Source organism: Trematomus bernacchii, unplaced genomic scaffold (genome assembly GCF_902827165.1).
Source record: "Trematomus bernacchii unplaced genomic scaffold, fTreBer1.1, whole genome shotgun sequence".
Lineage (NCBI taxonomy): Eukaryota > Metazoa > Chordata > Actinopteri > Perciformes > Nototheniidae > Trematomus > Trematomus bernacchii.
Window position 1 is genome coordinate 2,011,969 of NW_022988050.1, and position 22,598 is coordinate 2,034,566.

Consider the following 22,598-nt stretch of genomic DNA (forward strand, 5'->3'; position numbering starts at 1 on the left):
TCCTGAGAGCACAGTGTGTGAACATGGGGAGGGAAATGTGGCACCTTCTGACTGCCTGTGACATTCAGATGCAGATGAGCTGCTGTAAAAGGCTTGAAATCGCCACCATGCGTTTCAATCATGTGGCTCTGCAACAACAATCAGCTTCTGAGACGCTACTGTGGCCTGGGTCACATTCCCGTCAGTGATGTAGGGCAGATTATACCAGTTTTCTTTCTTGGAAAACAAAAATTAAACTGAAAAAAAAACTGATTTCACACTGGAAGTACATTGACATCCACATGGTGGTGCTAACAACTTAAGAATGACCCAAAAAGCATGTGGTTCCAAGTGAACAATTATTGTGACTATTGCTTAAAATAAATAACGGTGATATATAACAGTTATTTGTCTGAGACACTGGGGTCATAGGGGTCATTTACACTGGGGACATATCCCTACCACTTTTTTAAATGGCCTTTATCACTTCCTTTATTACATTACATGTCACTTGTTAGACGCTTTTATCCAAAGCGACTTACATACTCAATACTGTGGGCAATCCCCACAGGAGCAATTTGGGGTGAAGTGTCTCAGGGACACAACGACATGCTGACTGCAGTGGGACTCGAACTTGCTATCCTCTGATTTGAAGATCAGTGCATTAACCCACTGCGCCACACGCCTCCTCATCTCACAAAGATAATAAAGGAAGTGAAAACATAAAAAGTCCTGTACCTTTGTGTGTGCTCTTAACAGAGAATCTTTATTATTATTTTTTTGCAAAACATTTGTTAATTCCATTTTTTTTTTGGGTTTCATATCAAAAATATTAATTCTTATTTTTATTTCTTTATTTTGTCACTTTTAGTAAAAACATTTTTAAATATTAAATGTCTTTATACATGTTTGTTCAAGTTTTTATGATTGTATTATGTATTTTACTATTATTCTATTTTATTTATTTCATTATTATTTTTTTTTTATTATTTTTATTATTATTTTTATTATATTACACCTAAAATATATTGAAGCCTTCTTCATAATTAGTTATTTTATTATGAATGCTTACATAATGTTTGCTTTTAATTTCTTGAAAGGATTAGTTTTAATGTTAGTACTTCTACTTTACTGAAATAAAGGCTCTGAATACACAACTCCCTTTGCATTAAAAAAACTCACTGTAGCATTTGTATTACAGCGCCCTCTTTTGGCTTGATTTAGCAGTGAATATCAATGCTTGGTTTTGAAACAATTATCAACATTTTTATTTCATATCAAGTAAAAATATTGATCAAATACACATTTGGTTTTGATTGCCTTCTTATTTATAGTATTTTGAATAGTGGTGCCATATTGTTGTAATTCTAAGTAAAGATGTGAAGGTTTAGAGTCAGTCCATTTATTAATGTGAATGTGAATTTTTCCCTAAAATGAAATTAGTTAATAATTGTAAACAATCTACTCATCCTGAAGTTGCTTCGTTTGTGCTGTTTTTCTTTACACGAATATTCAATATCAATTCAAATACGTGAAGTGAAGCCGAGAAGAATCTCCCTGAGGGCTGAGTTACACTTTGCGATTTGTAATGTATTTATTTGAGCATTTATTATCACACAGGGAGATTAATCTGTATAACACCTATCGTGACGTCACGGGGCCCTCCCTCGCGCTCCTCCTCCTCGCGGGGAAGTCTCTCCGGTGTGTCAGTCCGTCAGTCAGTCCGTCTGTCCCCGGCCGCTCAGCGTCTCTCTCCCGCATGCACGGAGCAGGACCGGCTGCTGTGGGATTTATTTTTCGGAGTGAACACCTGGATTACTACAAATAAACTATTTTATATTTGTTTTCCTTTTTTTTATTTCACCGACAACCTGCCACCATGTCTCGCGCTCCGGATGATGTGAGCAAACTCACAGAGAATACTTACAAGGTAAGACTTTAAAAACAAATATAAGGAGAACTAATCGATAGATAGATAGATCTTTGGTTGGGGATCAGAATCAGAATCAGGTTTATTGCAAAGTATGTTTACCAGAGGTGGGAGAAGTACTCAAATATTGTACTTAAGTAAAAGTAGAAATACCAGAGTGTAGGAATACTCTGTCACAAGTAAAAGTCCTGCAATCAAAATGTTACTCAAGTAAAAGTGCAAACGTATTGCTATCAAAATATACTTTGAGTACCAAAAATAAAAGTACTCATTATGCAGATTGGCCCATTTCAGAATTATATGGTTTTGGTTAATTATTGATGTATTGATGTGTTTATCAAAGCTGGTAAAGGTGGAACTAATTTCAATTGATTGTGAATTGAATTCACGTTTATGTGTTGATATCATTGATCTAAATCTGCAAGGTTACTAAAGGTACTATATTGTGGAGTAAAAGTACACTATTTACCTATAAATTACCTCAAAGTACCTCAAAATTGTACTTAACTATACTTGAGTACATGTACTTCATTACTGAACACCACTGAGGTTTACATTTACAAGGAATGTTTCTTTGCTGTACCATGGTGCATACTTAAACACAGTAAGATGAATTAAGTCTTTAAAAAGCAGCAAATAGAGCTGTTAAAAAAACATTTAAGTAATAAGAAATATTGACAAGAAATACAGATATACCATCAGGTAAATACAACAAGAATATGACAGGTTACAGAAAAATAAAATCTCTTTGGTATGACAAAATTTAAATTGATACAGCAGTGCAGTTTTAACAGAGCTGTCACTGTGCAGAAATGTTCAAAATAGGATATGTGCAAGGTAATGAATGCTAAGTGGGGAAAATAGATGTCATTGTGATTCAGATGTGTGACATATGAATCCCGGTCTTAAATTACAGAAATGACAAGACTGTAGACAGTTCTTGTTTTTGGGTGAATTGTATTGGCTTTCTTCTCATTTATCATGCTTTGTATCATAAACACACACAAAAATACCCGATCGAGCAACTCAAACTTCCTGTTGTTGCGTACAATGGATACGTTTGTAATCTGATAACAGTTTTATAGTCTAACAACAAGTGAAGGGTCATATTTTAAATTGTAAATCATAATTGTGATTGTGTCCGGCAGTGGCTCAGTCAGTAGGGGCTTGGTCAAGTCCCCGACCAGACCTAAAAATGTGGAGTGTGGACTGCTACTTGGAGAGGTCCCAGTTCACCTCCTGCCCTGCCGTGGTGCCCTTGAGCAAGGCACCGGACACCCCCCTTCCCCCCTCACTCCCATTGCTCCCCGGGCGCTGTACAATAGCTGCCCACTGCTCCTAGTACTAGACTCCTGGTACTAGGATGGGTTAAATGCAGAGGCCAAATGTCACTGTGTGTGCTGTGTGCTCTGCATGTGTGACCATTAAAAGAGGGTTTCATCCCTCCCAATTCTATTCTATTCTATAAAACAAAGCATACAGTCACTGCCCGTCTCCTGTCTGTCTGAATGTGATGAATGAAAAGAGTTTATCTCATCAATCGACCTACTCTAGCTTGTCAATGGACATGAAGTGATTGGATCAATGGTCGTTTGATCATGGGATTAATCTGGATTTACTCGATTTACTCGTAGACACACTCTTACTCTCATGTGATCAGCAGGTGAGAGTGTGTCTGGGTGTGTGTTTCCGTCTCCAGTAAGATTAACATGTCTTCAAATCCCCCCCCAAAAAAGAAGTTAAACGGTTATTTCATGTTTTTGGGCTCCTTTAATTTCAAAAATAGCTGTAGAATTACAGTTGGATATTACTTTTTGGAGTGACATATCCTTCCTGGATTAGCAATGCAAAGTGTGTGTGTGTGTGTTTGTGTATCTGTACAGTGTGCCACTGGGAGAGACCGAGAAAATAAAACAAGGAACCTGTTTCCATTTCTCTCTCTCTTCCTCCTCTCTCCTTTTCTTCATGTAAAGTCATACCTGCCCCCTTCATTGTTCCATTGAGGGCGTGCCAGGGGAATAGAGACAGGGAGGCTAACAGCACTTGATTGTTGAGGACTTTCAATAGAGAGTAAAGGGGGGGGTTAAGGGAGAGGAGAGTTATGAGGTTCATGCTGCAAATAGCTGCAACTTTGTGTGGGACTTCGCTCTTTTGAGTTATAAAAGCATACATACTTGAGGGGTCAAGTTAAGGATTAAACGTTTTATTGTTCTCTCACATGTCGATATTTATAGAGCGACAGCACAAACACTTGTTTCACCCGCCCACTCCTTCAAAAATAGTTGTATAAGTTTATTTTTTGTAAAGGAAATTCGAGATGTTTGTGAGATTACAGTATTAATTGAGATCAGGAAATAGATAGGAGTGTTGTCGCTTTTCTCAATAATCTTTGATCTTTTCTCTTTGTCCCAGAATGTGATGGAGCAGTTCAACCCAGGCCTGAGGCACCTGGTCACCCTCGGGAAGAACTATGAGAAATCAGTCACAGGTAAACACAGCGTTCAATAATCTATAAGTCTTAATGTGGACTTTGAATTTGACCTCAGTGCACCTCAACTTATATAGCTTCTCCCTTATCTTGGTTTGAAAAAAGTTTTACAAGAACATCCATTTAACCAGCAAGTTTCCCAGCCAGTAACATGATGATGTTTGTCTGTCTCCCCAACCCCCACCCCCCCCCCCCCCACACAGCGATGACTCTTTCTGGGAAAACCTATTTTGATGCAGTATCGAAGGTCGGAGAGCATGCAATTGTGTCTCCAGTCTCCAGAGAGCTCGGTGAGTTTCATGCGAGTCCAGGTTGAACCCACCTACAGAGGGTGAACTCTCGAGGGGGGGCGTGCCTGATATCAGTGTTTAAATGTGTCTGTGATGAAGCTTAAGCTTGTTAAAGACAATGATTCTTCACTTTCTTTTCTGTTGAAATGTAGTTAAAGTTACAATCTATGTTTCAATCTCTCTTTGTTGGCACCTATGGTGATAAGAGTGATTTCAGGTGTGTTTTTGGAGCTTAGGATGAAAGAAATATTGTCGCTTGTGAGACTTCAGTGTATCTTTTTCCTTGGATCTTCACGTTTTTGAAGTTTCATCCACTGTATTCATCGCTCCTTTTAACAACAGTAGCATAGCTAGTCTGAATCTCTTTGAAGGCAACAAAATCAGCCTACCATCCCCTCTAAAGCTCACTAAGTTATGTCTCATTTGTTTATTCAATACACAAAATAAATCAAATTAACTTAAAGCAAAGATGTAAGGGTTCTTTTTCCTGATAGTTTATTGGCTAAGCTAACTTACTGTAGCCTTATATGTATTGTACATACACAAGAGTGGTTTCGATCTCCTCATTCAACTGCAAGAAATTGAGTAAGTGTATCTCCCAAAATGTTCGTACTGATTCCCTAAAGTCACCGTTAAAGTTAAAATGTACTTATTTTCCTGGCATTATTGCAGTCGAATAATGGCAGCTGGACACCTACAAAATCCTGTTCTTGTTCAACTTCATCATGATGACATATATTTGACAGCCTGCAGACATCATCCATGTTAATTACGTTAATAACATCTGGATAAAACATTGATTGCACCCTTTGTGGCACAGGAGCAGCAGAAATTCATTACTTTGATTGAAGTGTTTCTGCTATCTCTTCTCTTAGGCTGCCATCAAGCTTGTTCAGGTTTTTTTTTTATTCATCATATGAGTCATCTCCAATTATTCTATTAGTGCTCAAATATGGAGCTGGCGTACTTTGTCCAGGGGTCCCTAATCAGTGCTGTTATTCATCATGTCGATTTTATTTTGTTTGTTTATTCTGCTGCGTCACTCCCTAATGCAGCGGTTTGGCGTACGAATAATGCCCTGTTGTTTAGCCCCTGGCCTTTAATGGAAAATGGTTACCACAGTGACTATTATGTGTGAAACAAATTCTTCTTTATATAGATGGCATTTGCATTGCCTAGCGTTGTAAACAAAATTTATTGAAATGTCAGTGTATGTGAGATGATTTTCACAAAGCTGCCACTGTGTGAAAGAGACAAGATCAGGCGTTTCTGCAACATTTGTGAAAATGGAAATAAAGGAATAAGGAAGTTTGCAAGACACCATGGCAGCATATCTAAACATAAGAGCAGTGTTTGAAAATGAAACTATGTCATAATGCTCAATGGACAGCCATGCCAAAAAAAAACAGACTTCCAGATTCTATAACTTAAAAAAACTGAGGTTTTCATATACAAATACACAAGTTACACAGGTGGAAAAAAGTACAGTATAGTTCACATGTATGTAAACCCTCCAGCTGCAAGCTAGTGAAACCATCTCAAAACGCCGCTATGACGCAATGTTGGTGGATTCTTTCAGGCCGCACCTGTCAACTAACAATGCAGGTACATCATCGCTTCATAACATATTATGTTCAAGTTACACGGTGCACTGAGGACATTTTCACTGCATACCAAGAACAATAAGGTGAAACAACTTTTTCAAAGCTAGTTAAAATGCTCCGTCATCTTGACTTTTGAACATGTGGAAAGTTTGTATTTTTAACGTTGATCCTGGCATTGTATATGTGCAACTCAAGCATATTAAAGCAGAATAACTAAACATTGAGGAGCAGGAACTGTTGATTCGGTAAAGAAAATAAATGTCTGGTTATAGAGAGAGAGAGAAGTGATTATTAACAAGCCCCAATACCACCATTAACACGGCTGTTAAAGGCACATTAAGTCTTGAACCCTCAGCTCGGCAGTCATTCCTTGAGTGCCTGAGATGGACGACAACGAGACTGTGTGATTTCTCTCATTGCAGCGAGCAGAGTAGCAAACACGCTGAACAAACAGAAAGACAGAGGAGAGTAGTCTTCCCACCACTGATCCTCCTCATCCCCTATTCCTCCATCTGCCTCACCGAAAATCCCACCGCTTTACCCTCTTTAGCAGACCCTTTGTCTGATAGGAGGCTCAAGGCCGAATTTACCATATACATTGGGGGACACAATTCAAAATGTCCCCCCCCCCCCAATATATAGCCTAACTGATGTAAAAAAATGTAAATTAAATGTTTGGTCCCCCCCCAATGTTGACTCCATGGTTACGGCCTTGGCTCAAACTGTTTGGAAATAGAACAAAATATATAAGACAGAGTTAAACAATGATAGACGTGTCAGAATGTACACACTTTTAAGAGAGGTCAGCTTTCTTGTAAAAGCTTCTGCAGGATTTACGGTTTCTTATTATTGCCTGAAGTTAATCTTCAATCATTCACTATATTTCTGAAGGTAGGGTGCTTGGTTTTGCCATAATAGTCCTATAATTAAGAATAATTTCATTTAAACTGCACATCTGGTGAGAAAGACAGACAAAAGTGTTTTGTAATGACTCAATCTCTGCTGAATTTTTTCTCTAAAGTGTTTTTTTTTTACCTCCCTCTGTAAATGGTACGGTGTTAAAGCATTTGCGTCACTGTGGTTGGCAGGCATTTGCAGAGAGTTACCTGAGGCTTTTACTTCATACCGCACGTCTCCTTTTTCCGTGACAACAGTTTGTCCACATTTTCTCTTTCAAATCAATGCTATAATAGAGGTGAAGCTGTAGGAAACTTCACAACTGCCGGAAGACAGACAGATAAGTGAAACCCTGTGCTGTTTAAACTTCCCTTTCTTGATTTGAAAGAACAACAGCATTATTTTTAGGACAAATTGTGACTTTATCAGTAGCAACTTGCAGATTTTTTAATGAAAGCCATCCTCCATAACGCTTAGAGGAGATTTTCTTTCAAGTACTTCTTTAAATATTCAGATTGCTCCACAACTGCTACCAATTATAACATGACAATAGTACCGCATTTCCATTGCAGCGCGTAGCTCGCTTTAAGCGTGCCGTGTCGTGCCGTCCCCTTTTTTGGTTGTGCTTCCACTAGGCCTCGTTCCGGCGCGGCCACTTTTTCCCCTCTTTTCTGGCCCTAGAAAATTGTGGTTCTATCGGGGCCAACAAACAGGGCTGAGTCGGGCTGAGTATGCTAAACTAGAGAGAGGAGCGCTGGCAAGAGGGCTAGAACTACAACAAGATGGACATATTTGACCGTGATTTAATTGTAATACACGTTTCAAAATGATGCCGAAGTAACAACATACTGATACCGGTTAGTAAAAAACCATGAATTAATGCTTTGTCAAGTCTGCAGACAGACGGCAGGCGAAAAACCTTTTAAAATTCGTGTTTTTCTAGATGGAGATTGGCTAAGCTAACGCAGTATATGCTCTGACCGTCCACACTCACAACAACGGCCTATACAGACATAAATAAAGCAGCGACTGTATTCACCATGACACAGGCAGTCTGTGGTGTGTACTTGTTTAACTTTTGTCGAGTTTCTGAACATATATAAGGAGCTGTGAGCTCTGAGTGCTCACAGCTAACGGCTGTGTTGTGTTTCTGGATTTCTCATTGAAGATGACGTCACGGCTCCGCCTACACTGCGTTACTATAGTAACTACCCCAGTTCCTAAACTGTAATGGAAGCGCAGCATGAAGTGAGTCGGCCCTGTTAAGGCCCAACGCGGCCAAGCCGTACCGAGCCGTACCGAGTGTGGCCGAGGCCGACCGTGTAGTGGAAATGCGCCATTATAGTACCTTCAGTTAGTTTATCAAAGAAGAAATGACCTGCATCCTCCTCTTACAAAATAAACGTTTAAATTATAGATTGAATACACTCCACTAGTTTCCATTTGTATCCAATGTTGGCTAACGTATTGCTGTTTAAGAATAGCAAACGGTGGCTAATGTTAGCTCAGATACATTGCTGCTTAACCATAGCTAATGGTGGTTAGTGTTAGCCAACATATCTTGCTTTGTAACCATAGCTAATAATGGCTAATGTTAGCTAACGTGTGTACCTTTGTTACCAAGGAGAAGCTAGTTTTAGCTAATGAGAAAGATATGGCTGTGTATTTAACTTTTGCTGGCTCTTTACTTGTGCTATTGTTAGGCTACATTTTAGCATCTGCACTTTAAGACTACTTTCAGCGTGCATCTTTTGGGGAAAATGTAACATGCTATACATTTTGTTAGTGTCTAGATTGTAACCCTCGCATTTTGCAAAGTCTCCTAACCTTAACTGTCTGTGTGACTAAAGCAAATGAAGGGGTTTCCATCTACGAAGTGTACACAGTTAAGCAAAAGTTGCGACTTTTAAGCTTCTACTTCCCTGTGAGGAGAGTTCACATGAGTTTGGCTTGACATCAGTAATAGCTTTCTTTTGTTGTCATTCATCTTTCTAATGCATTGCCATGGCAGCAATGCTGGTGTGCCATTTATCACTCTGTGTACTTTAAAATCATAGTTTTCAGTGGGCGTACAATTAGAAACTTCCTGTGCATTAGGCCATGGCTGGACTCCACAGGGAGTTGCCATTCCACTCTGAAAAGCAGCAGGTATTTAGGGACTGAAATGTTACAGGAGAAAGAATAGCACCATCCCCACCCCTTCCACCTTTTCTCTATACGCCTCAGTAGAAATAGTTTTTCGAAATATTGAATTACCCTGTCAGAATGTGAAAAATGGTAATGTCTGACGGAGCGGTCTTTTTCTCCCCAAAGATGAGGATTCAGAACTGAGAGACTGCTGATTTGTTTATGTTATATTTCAAACATCTGCTATTTTCTGGGACTGTTTTCTCTCTAGACACAACACACATATTGCCTGCATCATCAGTACATGATGGGCAATTTATCTTTCATTGCATAGTCAACATCACCAGAAGCTTCAGGGAACCGTAAATGGTTCCCAGAAGTCACATCCAATAATCTTTCTTTCTGCAATATATTTTGTGTCTGAGAACATCCGGAGCAGACTTATTTGTTTTGGCTCCAAGAAACGTATAAGATAGCAAAGTTATTATGAGGACTTCTGAGGCCTTCATCTTTGAACAAGTGGAAAGAAAAGCTTGAGATTTTTCGATATATATTTTTTCTTCCAAGGGTTAGATGATAAGATTGACAATACGCCCATATCTGCGTGTTCAATGTGTAATATTCAATGCAGGATATAGTTAAATAAGCTTAGTATTAAGACTGGAAGTAAAGGGAAACCATCCATTACATTACATTACATTGCATTTAGCTGACGCTTTTATCCAAAGCGACTTACAATAAGTGCATTCGACCAACAAGATACAAACTTGAAGAAAACAGAATCATATAAGTACATCAGGTTTCATAGAGCTAAAACATTTCAAGTGCTACTCGACTGGCTTTAGATAAGCCAGTCCTTTGTTAGTATATAAGTGCTTTGTTAGCAATTCTTTGTTAGTAATTCTATCGCTCGAAGTGGAGTCGAAAGAGATGAGTTTTCAGTCTGCACCGGAAGATGTGTAAGCTTTCTGCTGTCCTGATTTCAATGAGGAGCTCATTCCACCATTTTGGAGCCAGGATAGCAAACCCACGTGTTTTTGCTGATGAGAACTTGGGTCCCCCTCGCAGTGAGGGTGCAGTGAGCCGTTTGGCCGATGCAGAGCGGAGTGCACGTGTTGGGGTGTACAGTTTAACCATGTCCTGGATGTAGGAAGGGCCAGATCCATTCACAGCATGGTACGCAAGTACCATTGTCTTGAAGTGGATTCTAGCAGTTACTGGAAGCCAGTGAAGTGAGCGGAGGAGTGGCGTGGTGTGGGAAAATGTTGGAAGTTCGAAGACCAGACGAGCCGCTGCATTCTGGATGAGCTGCAGAGGTCGGATGGCACATGCAGGTAGACCAGCCAGGAGGGAGTTGCAGTAGTCTAGGCGTGAGATGACGAGAGCCTGGGCCAGAACCTGCGTCGCTTTCTGGGTCAGGAGGGGACGTATCCTCCTGATGTTGTAAAGAGTGTATCTGCAGCCATCCCCTATGAATTGTTATATTATTATTTATTTGTTTTATCTTTTTGAAATGTGTCTTACTGGCTAAGCTCTGGCCTCCTTTTTCCAGTCATTCTGTGATAAGCGAATGGTCTCATGGCTCCAGGCACATACAATTTAGACAAACGTAAAGCCAAATAGCCACATGCATAGTAAACCATTACTTTAAAACCCTCACCCTAACCCTCAATAAGTGGTATCAGCTGTACTGCTCATGATAGCAATAAAACCAGTTGGTAAGGACTATCAGCTGGACGATATGGCGTAAATGTTTGGGCCACTGAAATATCAAAACAGATTGTTTTCCCAAACCAGCCATAAAACTGTGGGAAAAAAAGGGGGTGGGTGAAGGTTGTTTTCAGTCCACTCATTGTTCACTCAGTTATGACTTGTTCTGTCACACTCCACAGATTTCTAATGATCCTAAAAGCTCAAACACCCTCCTTCTTCATCCACTATTAAACTACCTGCTCCCCGGTATACTGGAAGTTTCCTCCAAGGGACCTCTAAACATACAGAGACTCACTCACAGCTCAATAAACCATAGGCGCTTTCACACCAAGTACTTTGCCGTACTTAGTTCATCAGAACAGAGCAGAACGTTCACACCGGAATAAGTCCCTGAGGGAGGATTAGGCAAATGAAGCTGCTGACGTCACTTCTTCTTCTTCTGCTTTGGGTTTACTGGCGGGCCGCAAACAACTTCACGGCGTATACTGCCACCCGAAGTCCCCGGCCGGAAGTCCCCGGAGTTGGGGGACTTCAGCCCAAAGCCTTCCGAGTAAATCGCCAGAACACCGACACCTCCTCATCAATCCACCGCTCCCACGTTTTATTTTGTGTTGCCGTAAGTTAGTCTCTCTCCGTTGGTGCGCTGGGCTAATCCTAATGCTAATAATGCTAATGCCAGCAAATAAAATGGCGGCTTCACAAAACTTTTTGGGAGTTTTACGGTGCGTGGTTTGCAATCCGCCCAGCCAATCAGACATAGGAACCTTTTTCTCCCATGAAAGTACCTGCTCTCTAGCAGTGACTGAAAAGGGGGTGAAAAGGTTCTCATGAACTAAGTTCTAGTTCCGGATTTTTTTGGTGTGAACGCACATTTTTGGAACTATATCGGAACTAAAGTGGGAAAAGTACTACGGTGTGAAAGCGCCTCATGACGTTGGAGCATCTAAATCCCTCACACTTCGCAAACATATCTCATTATTGCGATTGAACCTGTCCTTAGCTGATATATTTCAACACTGTCTATAAAACATTAGTCTTCACATAAATAATATAAATTACACATGCCGTTTCTAAGGTTATTCGAGGTTGCATTGAGTGTGCTGCATTAAGTATAAAGAGATTTATTGTTGATGCTTGGGGCTGCAGGTATTTTTATACGTATAATAAATGATGTTATGTGCTGTGTGTGATGGCAGGTCATCCCTCTGTGTTAAAGATGCTGTCACAGCTATTGATCTACAGCAAACAAAGTAGACATGCTGAATTTCAGTGGATGTTCAAATCACTGAACAATAATGAATGCATACAAACTAAATAAGGTCACTATTCATCATCATTACGGTGATGATCTTTAATCAAGTTGACATCTTTGATTTGTTATAATGACTTGCTCCAAATGGCAATAACCATTTGCATTTATGTTGATGCAATTATTGTTTTATAAACGTCTGAGCTTTTGATTATACCACAGCATTTAACAAAACATCTCAAGAGTCATTTTTAAGCTTTTGATCATATCATATATGGTTTTCGGTTAAAGGTGTCCTAGGGTCTTTGAGTTTAGGATTTGGTTTTGTTCAACTCCAAACCCCAATTTGTATTTATGATGTTAATAGTGATACTCCAGATGACAAAAGTATTCCTTTACCCCACAACGAATGACAGACGAGTTACTCATGGCTGAGACTCTGCCAGAGTCCAGACTCATTTAGCATTGATTACCGTGACAGCATCATGATAGCAGGAAGGGCGTAGATCATCTGGCAACCTCCAAACAGTCCCCACCTACACGAGAATGTGTATAATTGAGTCACATAGGAGCTGCCTACAAGTCATCACACACTCACACACACACCTGTGTGGACAAGCCCTGTGATGCATCTCGGTGATATTGAATCTTTTTCAACAAGACGATGACCAAGACCACTGCCAAGTTAAACGCTAACTCATATGCAGCTTGGATGGAGGCAATAGAGGAAGGATTGCCAGTTGGATAGAGTTGTGAAATGCAGGCCAGTCTGAGGTGGCAGTGTTTCAGTGTTTGCCCTGCCAACATGATCTCATATGGTACGGCTCACTTATCTAACAACTAAATCAGGTTGGCACAGGGCACTCCTAGCTCTTTAAGGGCCTCACCTGTAGGGAATGTCAAAGGCGTTTCTCTGAGTCCTTTCTGCAGTCTCGTTAAACAGCCATTTAAAACAGTTCGGAAAAAATTCAAATAATTTTCTTTGCATTTGCTGTGAACTAAATGCATGAACTTGGGCATGGGACTAAATGAGAATTTAATGTCACAATTATCTCAAAATGGCACCCAAACATACTACAATAACTCTTCCACACACACCTCTTTTTAAGTAAATAACTAACAATACAAAAATCTGAAATAAGGTCATTATAAATCATAAGGCCCAGCTCGATAAATAAATGGACAAATACTTTTTAAATGAGCTTTCTTGATAACATGACAATTCCTGTATTTTCTTAAATCATTCTCTATTTTTCACTTTCTACCAAGAATATGTAAGACAACTTTTTACAAGTTCATGTGAAGATATCTAAAATTCAGTTCAATGCATACATCGGATTGACAAGACCACATGATGTGTATTTTCATTTCAGAAAGGCTTAAAGCTCAGACTACTAAAGAACATGTGTGTGACAAAGGTCAAAGTTCATTGAGCTACAGTATCAGACCCATATCATTGCATGTGCAAGTGGAGGAGAGAAAGGCAAAGTGTTCGCAATGAATCATTAGTCATGTGAGTGAATCACGGTGAGGTTTCTCCAGGTGTTTTTTCTCAACCCTGTGCAATCCTGCATAGAAATGCATGCAGCCCGGCACAGAATTTTTGAGACGAGATGAGATTAGATTATCTTGGTACTTAAAATCTTCAAAAGATAACCAATCGCCTGCAGCAGATGGAGATAGGAGATTAGATGAATTGAGATAAAAGCCGTCTTGGTAATGAACTTGAATGGAAGTCCAGTAGATGATAAAAACCTATGTATAGCTTTTTAGTTTTTTATTCACACTTTATGAAGAGGGAATTTATTTGTGTGCTTTTAACACCTCTCACACATTATTTGCATGGAGTAAAAGTATACAAGCATCAGTGTTTGACTTTTTTACAACACCGTTCTGGGCCTCTCTCTCTCACGTGGCACGCTCATGATTCCCCGTCCAGTATATTCCAAGCTGTGATAACAATCTGCAGCATTTGCTCTCCTTGCAGCAGGTTATCACACCTTGTTAACCCCAAAGGTGAAGCCTGCAGGTGTACAACCACCTCTTTGAACCCCCCTCCCACCATTTCTCAGCCTCCCCCCCCCCCTTACTCTCAGTTGTTGTGGCTGTACAAACAACCCCTGAGAGCAGTGCCACCCCTCCCTCCCCGGAGCACAAAGGCCGCATTTACCAGTACGTTCTGGTGACCTTCAGAGGGCAATGTTGTTGTAGCTGGATCACAGAAGTGCAGCTCTGTATCAGCAGGTCATTAGGGTTGTCTGCCCCCCTGCACGGAGGAATGTCAGGTGTCGGGGCTAATCCTTACCCTTTGAGAAATGATATAACCTATAACATATTAAGGCTGACCATCGACATTATCCTGGACAGCGAATATTGATTTTTGCCATAAATTGTAACTATAGGGTTACACAATTTATATAAGGTTAGGCCGGCCAAACCTTGAATTAAATACTGAGTTTATTCCCAGATCAAATGGAGATTTAAAAGTACTTGAACTCACAGTTTTGAGTGTTTTAATGCTTTGTTAACTGTCTTTTTTCTTCTTCATGTGTTTAATGTCAGTCCATTTTGGTGTTGCATATGGAGCAAAACATGTCACACTTGATCTGACAAGAAAATCAATATCGTATTGTCTGTTTTGTTGAAGAGGCTCTATTATGCTTTTTGGGTTTTCCCTTTCCTGTAGTGTGTTTTATATTGGTTGTTATCCATGTAAATGGTCGGCAAAGATTAAACTGGGCTCTGGTTTCAGACAGAGGGTGAAAAGAGGTGCTGCAGCCCAGGCAGTAGGAGAAAAATAAAGAGCTTTTTGAACATTAAAGCATGGAGACATGTCCCAGTAGAGACACTACATACTAATATGAACCTGCAAATTTGAATTATAGGGCCTCTTTAAAGTGTGCTGACAACCTGACACATGTGTTTTCTTTACTTTCTTCACAAGATGTTGAAACTCTTTCAGGTTGTTGCCCTTTTCCCCTCACTGTGACGCAGTATATGATGTCCCATACTGTATTTTACAGGGGTAACCAGAACAGCATGTCCTATAGTAAACCTTGAGTCTAGATTTCACCCCATTGTGATGTAGGTAGCACTATAAACTGCTTAGCTACAATTGTCCACTGGTGTTTACAGTATTGACTCACTCCCATTGTCTCGTGTCATATGCTGCTCTATCTATGCCGTAGCCAGTGTGTGTGAATGGAGACTGTTCTGTATCTGACCGCACAATACCAGAACGTTTCATGCAGATTACTTATTGACAGCTGTTCAAATATTGAAGGGAGACAAGTCATCTGTAAAATAGGGGCTGTAAAGATGAAAGACTTGTACAAATAAGTTTATACAGGAAATCTCAAGTGTGTTTAGTGCTTATTGCCCTTTTTTACCAATTGTATTATTGTTTTATATTTTCCAAATGTTCTCCACCTCCCTTAAAGGAATTGTTTGACATTTAGAAAAAGCAAGTTAATGTACTTCCTTGCCAAGAGTTAGATTTAAAAATTGAAAGATACCAAGCAGCAAGTTAGCTTACCTTAGCACACAGACTGGAAACTTGAGGAAACAGCTAGCCTAGCTTTGTTTTTGTGCTAACCCTAACCACAAGAAATCAAATTATGTATTTCCCCAAAACAGCTTGTAACCCTGGTCTTTATACTGATCTTTGAAATACTAAAAGTTATCCCTGATGTCTTTCTAGGTGTGGTACTGATGGAGATCTCCGATGCCCACAGGAAGGTCTTCAGTGACCTGGACGAGAGCGTGAGTAGCCTTGAAATGTTTAGCGATACCCTATACTTCCTTTACTGTCAACAAATCCAATAAAAAGAGCAAAACCAACTATCAATTTATCCTGAACATACTGTAAGTATTTCCTGTGTAGCCAAAGCCTGTCTTATTTGTTCCATTAAATATTAACAACACCTGAATAAGACACACTATTGAACTGGGAGGACATGCTTCCTTCTTTACAATAAACATGGGTTCGGTTTATTTGAATTTTATCCAACATAAATAATCCCGCTGCCATAAATACTCACTTGCACATCAAGTTTGTTACTGAAAATTGTTCACAAGAAATGCACAATTTACTCATCTTTGAATAGCGTTTGGTAAAAACTACAGTTCCCAGTTGTTTTCAGGCATTTATTTTCCATGAAAGTATTTATTTGTGAGTTGTTTTAAATGTACATATTCAGTGGAAATAAATGGTCTTGGTGTTGAGCCATACAGTCAAATAGGCTTCAGTCTTTTTCATGGTATGTGTTGACAAAATGAAAAACACTTTTAATTTTGTATGACACCTTTTGTTCTCTCTGTAAAGCTATTTAAAGCTATTTAAGCAGCTCCCTTTACATTCTGTCTGCTGCAGAATGAGAAGAATAAAGGCGAAGAGAGTCGTAATCATTCCTGTGTTGCATTTATGTCATCAAAAATAGTTGAAAAACAAGTCAACTTGTCATTCCCACAAGTACCCTCAGGCCATCATCGCTCATCTTAACTTCACGTAATAGACCGACATTCGCAATTTGCTACGCTGTTCGTTCTTGACTTAGAACCTCTGTGACCTTTGGAGCTCATTCTTTACATTCACAAACTTACTTTACAAAAATAAGTTTGACAAGAATGGAAAAACCACAGAATCATTCCTGACCCTGCTGCCTCGGGCTGAAACGCTTCAGATATCAGCTGGTGACAAGAACTAAATGTAAGTCAAGTGTCACCGACTGGAACACGAAACTCAGTCTGACGCAAGAAAGGGTTTCGGAAAAAAAGCACAATCCTCTAAAAACAATCTGTTTGCATGAAAACCTGCCTGTACTTAAACGGGAAAGTTGTACATCTTTAACCACCAAAAGCTGATAAGACATTGTTCATGGGTGAAATCTCATCCACTCAGAAATCTATCATCATGTGCTCAGCTTATCGTGATATTTCAGCAATGTGCCTGAACTGTACATTGTGTTGAGGACAGTTATAACATGATGTGTGTCGCAATGAATGTAAGGTGTGTGTTTTCTTCTCTCTGCAGTTCAAGAGGTTCCACAGGGAGATTATTATCGAGCTGGAGAAGAAGACAGAGATGGATGTGAAGTACATGAATGTAAGTGGCCTCATAGATCCCTCACTTACCCTCACTTAGTTATAATACAAACATAACTCACGTCATGTCATCAGACTTAATCTTAACATGTTAGTGTTTTCACTTTCCTAGTAATTCCCCTGTTTATGACTACGATTATGTATATTAATTACATTTATTTTCCACTTTGAATAATTATTTAGGCTTTTATATAATTATTACTATTTCTTTCTTCTTGCATTATTATTATTTTTTTAATTTTAATTAATATTATTTAAAAAAAAAAAAAATTATTTACTAAAAGATCTGTTTTTAAATATATTTTATTGAGCATTAAAAGTACAACATATACAAAATAATTGCATGAACAAACCAAGTCATACATATTTCAGGATTGCAGAGCTAAGACCCTCTAGAATTAGATATTTGTATAATAACAGATTTTGTATAATCTGCTCATAAATTCCTCTCGTGTCGAACCCCTACTGCAGGCCACCTTCAAGCGCTATCAGTCGGAGCACAAGGTGAAGCAGGACTCTCTGGAGCGCTCGCAGACAGAACTGAAGAAGCTCCGGAGGAAAAGCCAGGGCAAGCAATCCTCCAAGTATGAGATCAAAACTAATGAGGTGAGTCTGATTAACCGAACCCAAACCAAAGTACATTTACTTTCACTATTTCCATTTCATGCTACATATACTTCTATTCCACTATCTTAATTTAACAGTCATAGTAATAGCTTATTTGCAGTGGTGTTACCTATGTACAATCTTAAGCTACTTGTACTTAACTTGAGTAGTTCTAGGTTATACCTGCACTATACCTAAATATTTTACCATTTACTCCACTACATCTGTATGATAATATCAGTTACTAGTTACTTTATCACATTATTATTACAAATGATCACATTATCATCAAATAATAAATTAGTTTCTATTATTATAAAAGACCTTTACCACCTCCATTATTAACATTGCATTAATATATCAAATTATATATTCTATTCCAATAATGCAATATTACATATAATGCTGGATTGGCTTTTCTACATAACAAGTACTTTTACTTTTGGTAATTTAAAATGGACCTATCATGCTATATTTGAATAATATAGTGTAGGACCATACCTATATAAGGCATATTTATACTTTTTTTTTTTCAAAATACCAAACAGATCATGCATTTTAGCCATGCCTCCTTTTGCTCAATTTGACATTTTTTAGCTCTGTTTTAGCAAGGGCTGATTCTGTGAGAACAGCACCACCTACAGGCCTGGCATATGTACTACAGCGTCTCCAGCACTTTCGAACGGCAATGGCCGTGGCTGTCTCCTCCTGATTGGTGGAGTTGGCCCAATAGCCGTAGCGCCACCGTCCTGACGTCAGGACAGTGTTCAAATCTGGATCAGTTTTGATCAGATCCGTTGCAGCCCCTTTTTTAGAGATTTGGGTATGGAGGAAAAGAGAGAGGGTTGTGTTTTCTGACACTTGGTGAGATCCCTGGAACACCGGGGACACATATTCATGTTTAAAAGACGTACAAAAGTGCATTTTGCATGATAGGTCCCCTTTAAGTATATTTTGATGGCCTTACTTTTATAGTTATCTTTTTAACATTTGAAATGCAGGACTTTCACTTGTAACAGAGTGTTTATACACTTGAGTAAATGCTCCAATACTTCTTCCACGACTGTTCAAAACAAAGCCTGTCTGATACTTCTGCATTGCATGGCTTTCCAAGCACGGTGCAGTTGCATGCTTATGCTCTGATGACAGCGAAACTAATATGACATATGTACAATTTATGTGACAGGGTGGGGAGATATGGCCAAGATAGTTGTCATGATAATAGCATACCATTGCAAAGGAGAAAGAAGGATGTGCGGAGTTTCAGAGTTGCACTTTGATGTTACGTAAGGGCATGGCATCACTGATGAGTGACGTTTAAGATATGTGTTCAAACACTTAATACCTTACGAATTTTTTTTTTAGATAGGACAAGGGATTAAAACCATCAAAAGGTGCCACCACGCCTTTAGCTGTTGGCTGAGTCTTTGTGTTTACACGCAGCAGATCGAGACCATTATTCCACGACTCATTGCGTTCAAATACAGACGAAAGATTGTGTTTTTATCAAAGGCGTACACACCCAAATTTGTACAAATATACGCTTGAATGCTCTCATGTAAGAACCACAGTGAAATCCAGTTTGTATTGGATGCAGCGATTGGGATTGATTTGCACAAAATATTTACCTTAACGCTTTATTTCTAGTAACCAAAGATGCTGTCGTAGCAAGTCTACAAAATGGACGTGTGTTTTCTGTGTTGGTATATTACGCAATAAAAGGTTTTGCAACATAGCGCTAGTAAGGCACATTTAGCTGTTAGGCATATACACTTCTCTGCCCACAGAAGACATGATTGAAACCGAAAACCTACAACCACAACAGCAGTTTAGTGCTCATTAGCAAATGTTGGCTACCTGACACGCAAAGCTAAGACGGTGTGATAAATGACACCTAAAATGTAATTGTGAGCATGTTTGTAATTTGGCGTTTGCTTAAAGGGGACCTATCATGCGAAATGCACTTTTTGATGTCTTTTATACATAAATATGTGTCCCCGGTGTGTCGGGGAACTCACGCAGCGTCAGAAAATAAAACCCTTTCTCTTTTCCTCCGTACCCAAATCTTTTAAAAACGGGGGTACAACGAGCGGATACAGATTTGCTGCCAATATTGCCGTCAAATTGGCGGCGGACCCACATCAGAAACAATGCCTGATGTGTTTTGGACGTAATCTCGTCTTTGTTTACATTAGCAAGCCTCGCTAACACTCAGAGCTAACCTGTCCTAGAGAGCACATGTGTTTAAAAAGCAGGAAATTAAAAAAGGAACTCACCTTGTGATAAACCCGGAAGAGAAAAAGCATTTGAGCTCCATACTGTTTCAAAAATAATCCTTGATGTGGTTTGGAACAGGATGGCGTTTTATCACAGCAGAATTTAATTTTTTATCTCCGGTAGAATTCTGATCAGGCATTAGCTCCGCCTCCTCTTTTTCTTTTCTTCAAGCTAAGGACCCAAAATCCGCGTTTCCCTAACAGGGCTGCAAAAGAGGGGTATGAGCAGTATGAGGCATGGCTACAATGGGGGAACTGTTTGGGATTTTAAGCAAAATCCTTCACAGACATGTTTTGTATAGGTATGGCCCTACAATATATGTTTCCAATATAGCATAATAGGTCCACTTTAAATATAGTCTTACAGGGCTACGAGCGTGGCTGTTGACTCTTATGCTAATACTTTTGTGAATTTCAACATGGTAGGGTTGTCTCAGATGAAAATCGTCCATTGTGCACTTACCAGAAATGATGATTGACCTATACCCCTGTTAACTAGTTAGCTAGCTAGCATTTGCCTTATCATTCTCCGTACCAAATCGTTACAGACTGCTACATTAACCCAATAAACATAGCAGCTGACGGCTCCTATGCTCCAACAGTATTGTGGTTGGCTAGTAAGTGAAAACGTGTGCCTTGTTTACCAGAGAAATACAATTGCTACACCTTCTTTGGCTGTCCTTTTGACACGTTTAGGTGCATTAAGTAGCCGAATGGTGACAATTGTAGATGGGAAGTATCCAGCTTTATAAATTATAAGTATATCATCTAGGGCCTCATCCTGCACTGCATGTGGCTATCTTAAGGCCTTGAAGAATTTACTGTCAGTTTTGACATCTCCTTTGCTTGAATATTGTGTGCTGTGACCCTGAGTGTAAAGGTTGAAGTGTATACAGTTTAAAATGAGTATTTCATAATGTCAGGGGGTTTAAGTTATGCTTTCCATAACTAACAATCACACTTAACACCTCTGACAGCAATTTGCTTTGTAAATCAATAAAGGAACTGCACATTCTGAGTAAATACTCCTGTCATAATTTAACGACGGTTTTCATTGCTTCCATTAAATTATGAATGAATAGCTCTGGTTTACTTCGAGACAATTGTCAAACAAAACCTTTAAAGGAAAAGCTGCAGGTGGTAGTTTGTTTAGGAGCATCAGATTCTATCGTCTGTTTATCTTTTCACTTCAATGGCACCGTTTTAAAAGACAATCGCACAGTGAATCATCTCATCTGGAGCCCCCATCTCTTTCAGAAGTGGCTTTTGCAATATCTGTTGAAAGATGACACCTTCAAAATACAAATCAGTTTTCTCAAAATCGTGTGACGCCGGCTGCTGGTGCTGAGCTCAGTTGTGTCTTTCTGCTCTCCCACCTCTCACTGAGAGAAAATGGAAGGGCCTTGATCCAGCGTCTAAAAGACCAGACGGTAGAGGAGGGTCGTTGACAGGCTGCTTTACTGTCACTATGACAACATGGGAGAATGGACGAGAGGGGAGTGGGTGTCAAAAAATCAATCAATGGAGGAGTGGGTTGAGAAGTCATTTTTTTAAAGACTTTTTGTGGTCCAGTAGCCAATCTGTCCTGCGTCACAGTCACAATGTTTCTCCGTGGGGAAGGTGTGTCTTTCAGAATACAGATTTGGTTTACCGCTGCGCTAACATCGATCCACGAGCAGCAGCCGGAGACACAAATACACTTGCTGTTTAGTGCCTTGATTTGTGAGTCTGACCGGAGCACACACACACATTAAGTGGCAGCCGCAGAGATAGCTTTTACTCAAAGAGTGTTTCACTGGCGACGGTCATAAAGCAGCACATTCCTCCCTGCTGAATCACCTGTGGCACGCCCTGTGCTGCAGAGAGAGAGAGAGAGAGAGAGAGAGAGAGAGGTGCTGCCAAGTTTAAGATGTACTGAAAGTAAATTAACAAAATGGTAAATATAAGAGAAAAGTAAAATAAATGGAAATTATGGGAAAACATAATAAATAAATTATACATTTGATTTTCAAATATGTATTCTTATTTTTTCTATTCCAGTAATATCATAATATTTATTATTTTATTATTTTATTTTTAATATTTTGCTGTATTTTATATTTGTTTTATTTGAATTATTTTACTTAATCTTTTTATTTTATTATTAGAGAAAATAATAATAAAATAATAGATATTTTTTGTTTTGTTTTCACTCATTCCTATTTTTATACATTTTATTTTTATGTCAATTTATATTCTAATTATATGTTATTTTTATTTAAATTATTTTCTTTTATTTGATTTGAATATATATTTATTTTATCATGAAGTTATGTGGATTTCTCTGTTACATTTAT

The 22,598-nt window shown here is 39.1% G+C and overlaps 1 protein-coding gene across 1 annotated transcript in view; it reads left to right on the forward strand.

The window, feature by feature from the left end:
• Window positions 1–1,699: 1,699 nt before the first annotated feature.
• Window positions 1,700–22,598, forward strand: part of baiap2l1a (BAR/IMD domain containing adaptor protein 2 like 1a) — a 29,564-nt gene continuing 8,665 nt past the window's right edge. The window contains 6 exon segments of the mRNA XM_034119778.1: window positions 1,700–1,909; window positions 4,322–4,397; window positions 4,601–4,687; window positions 15,978–16,039; window positions 17,310–17,381; window positions 17,852–17,986. Coding sequence (XP_033975669.1) covers window positions 1,859–1,909; window positions 4,322–4,397; window positions 4,601–4,687; window positions 15,978–16,039; window positions 17,310–17,381; window positions 17,852–17,986 — 483 coding nt within the window. The 5' untranslated portion in view covers window positions 1,700–1,858.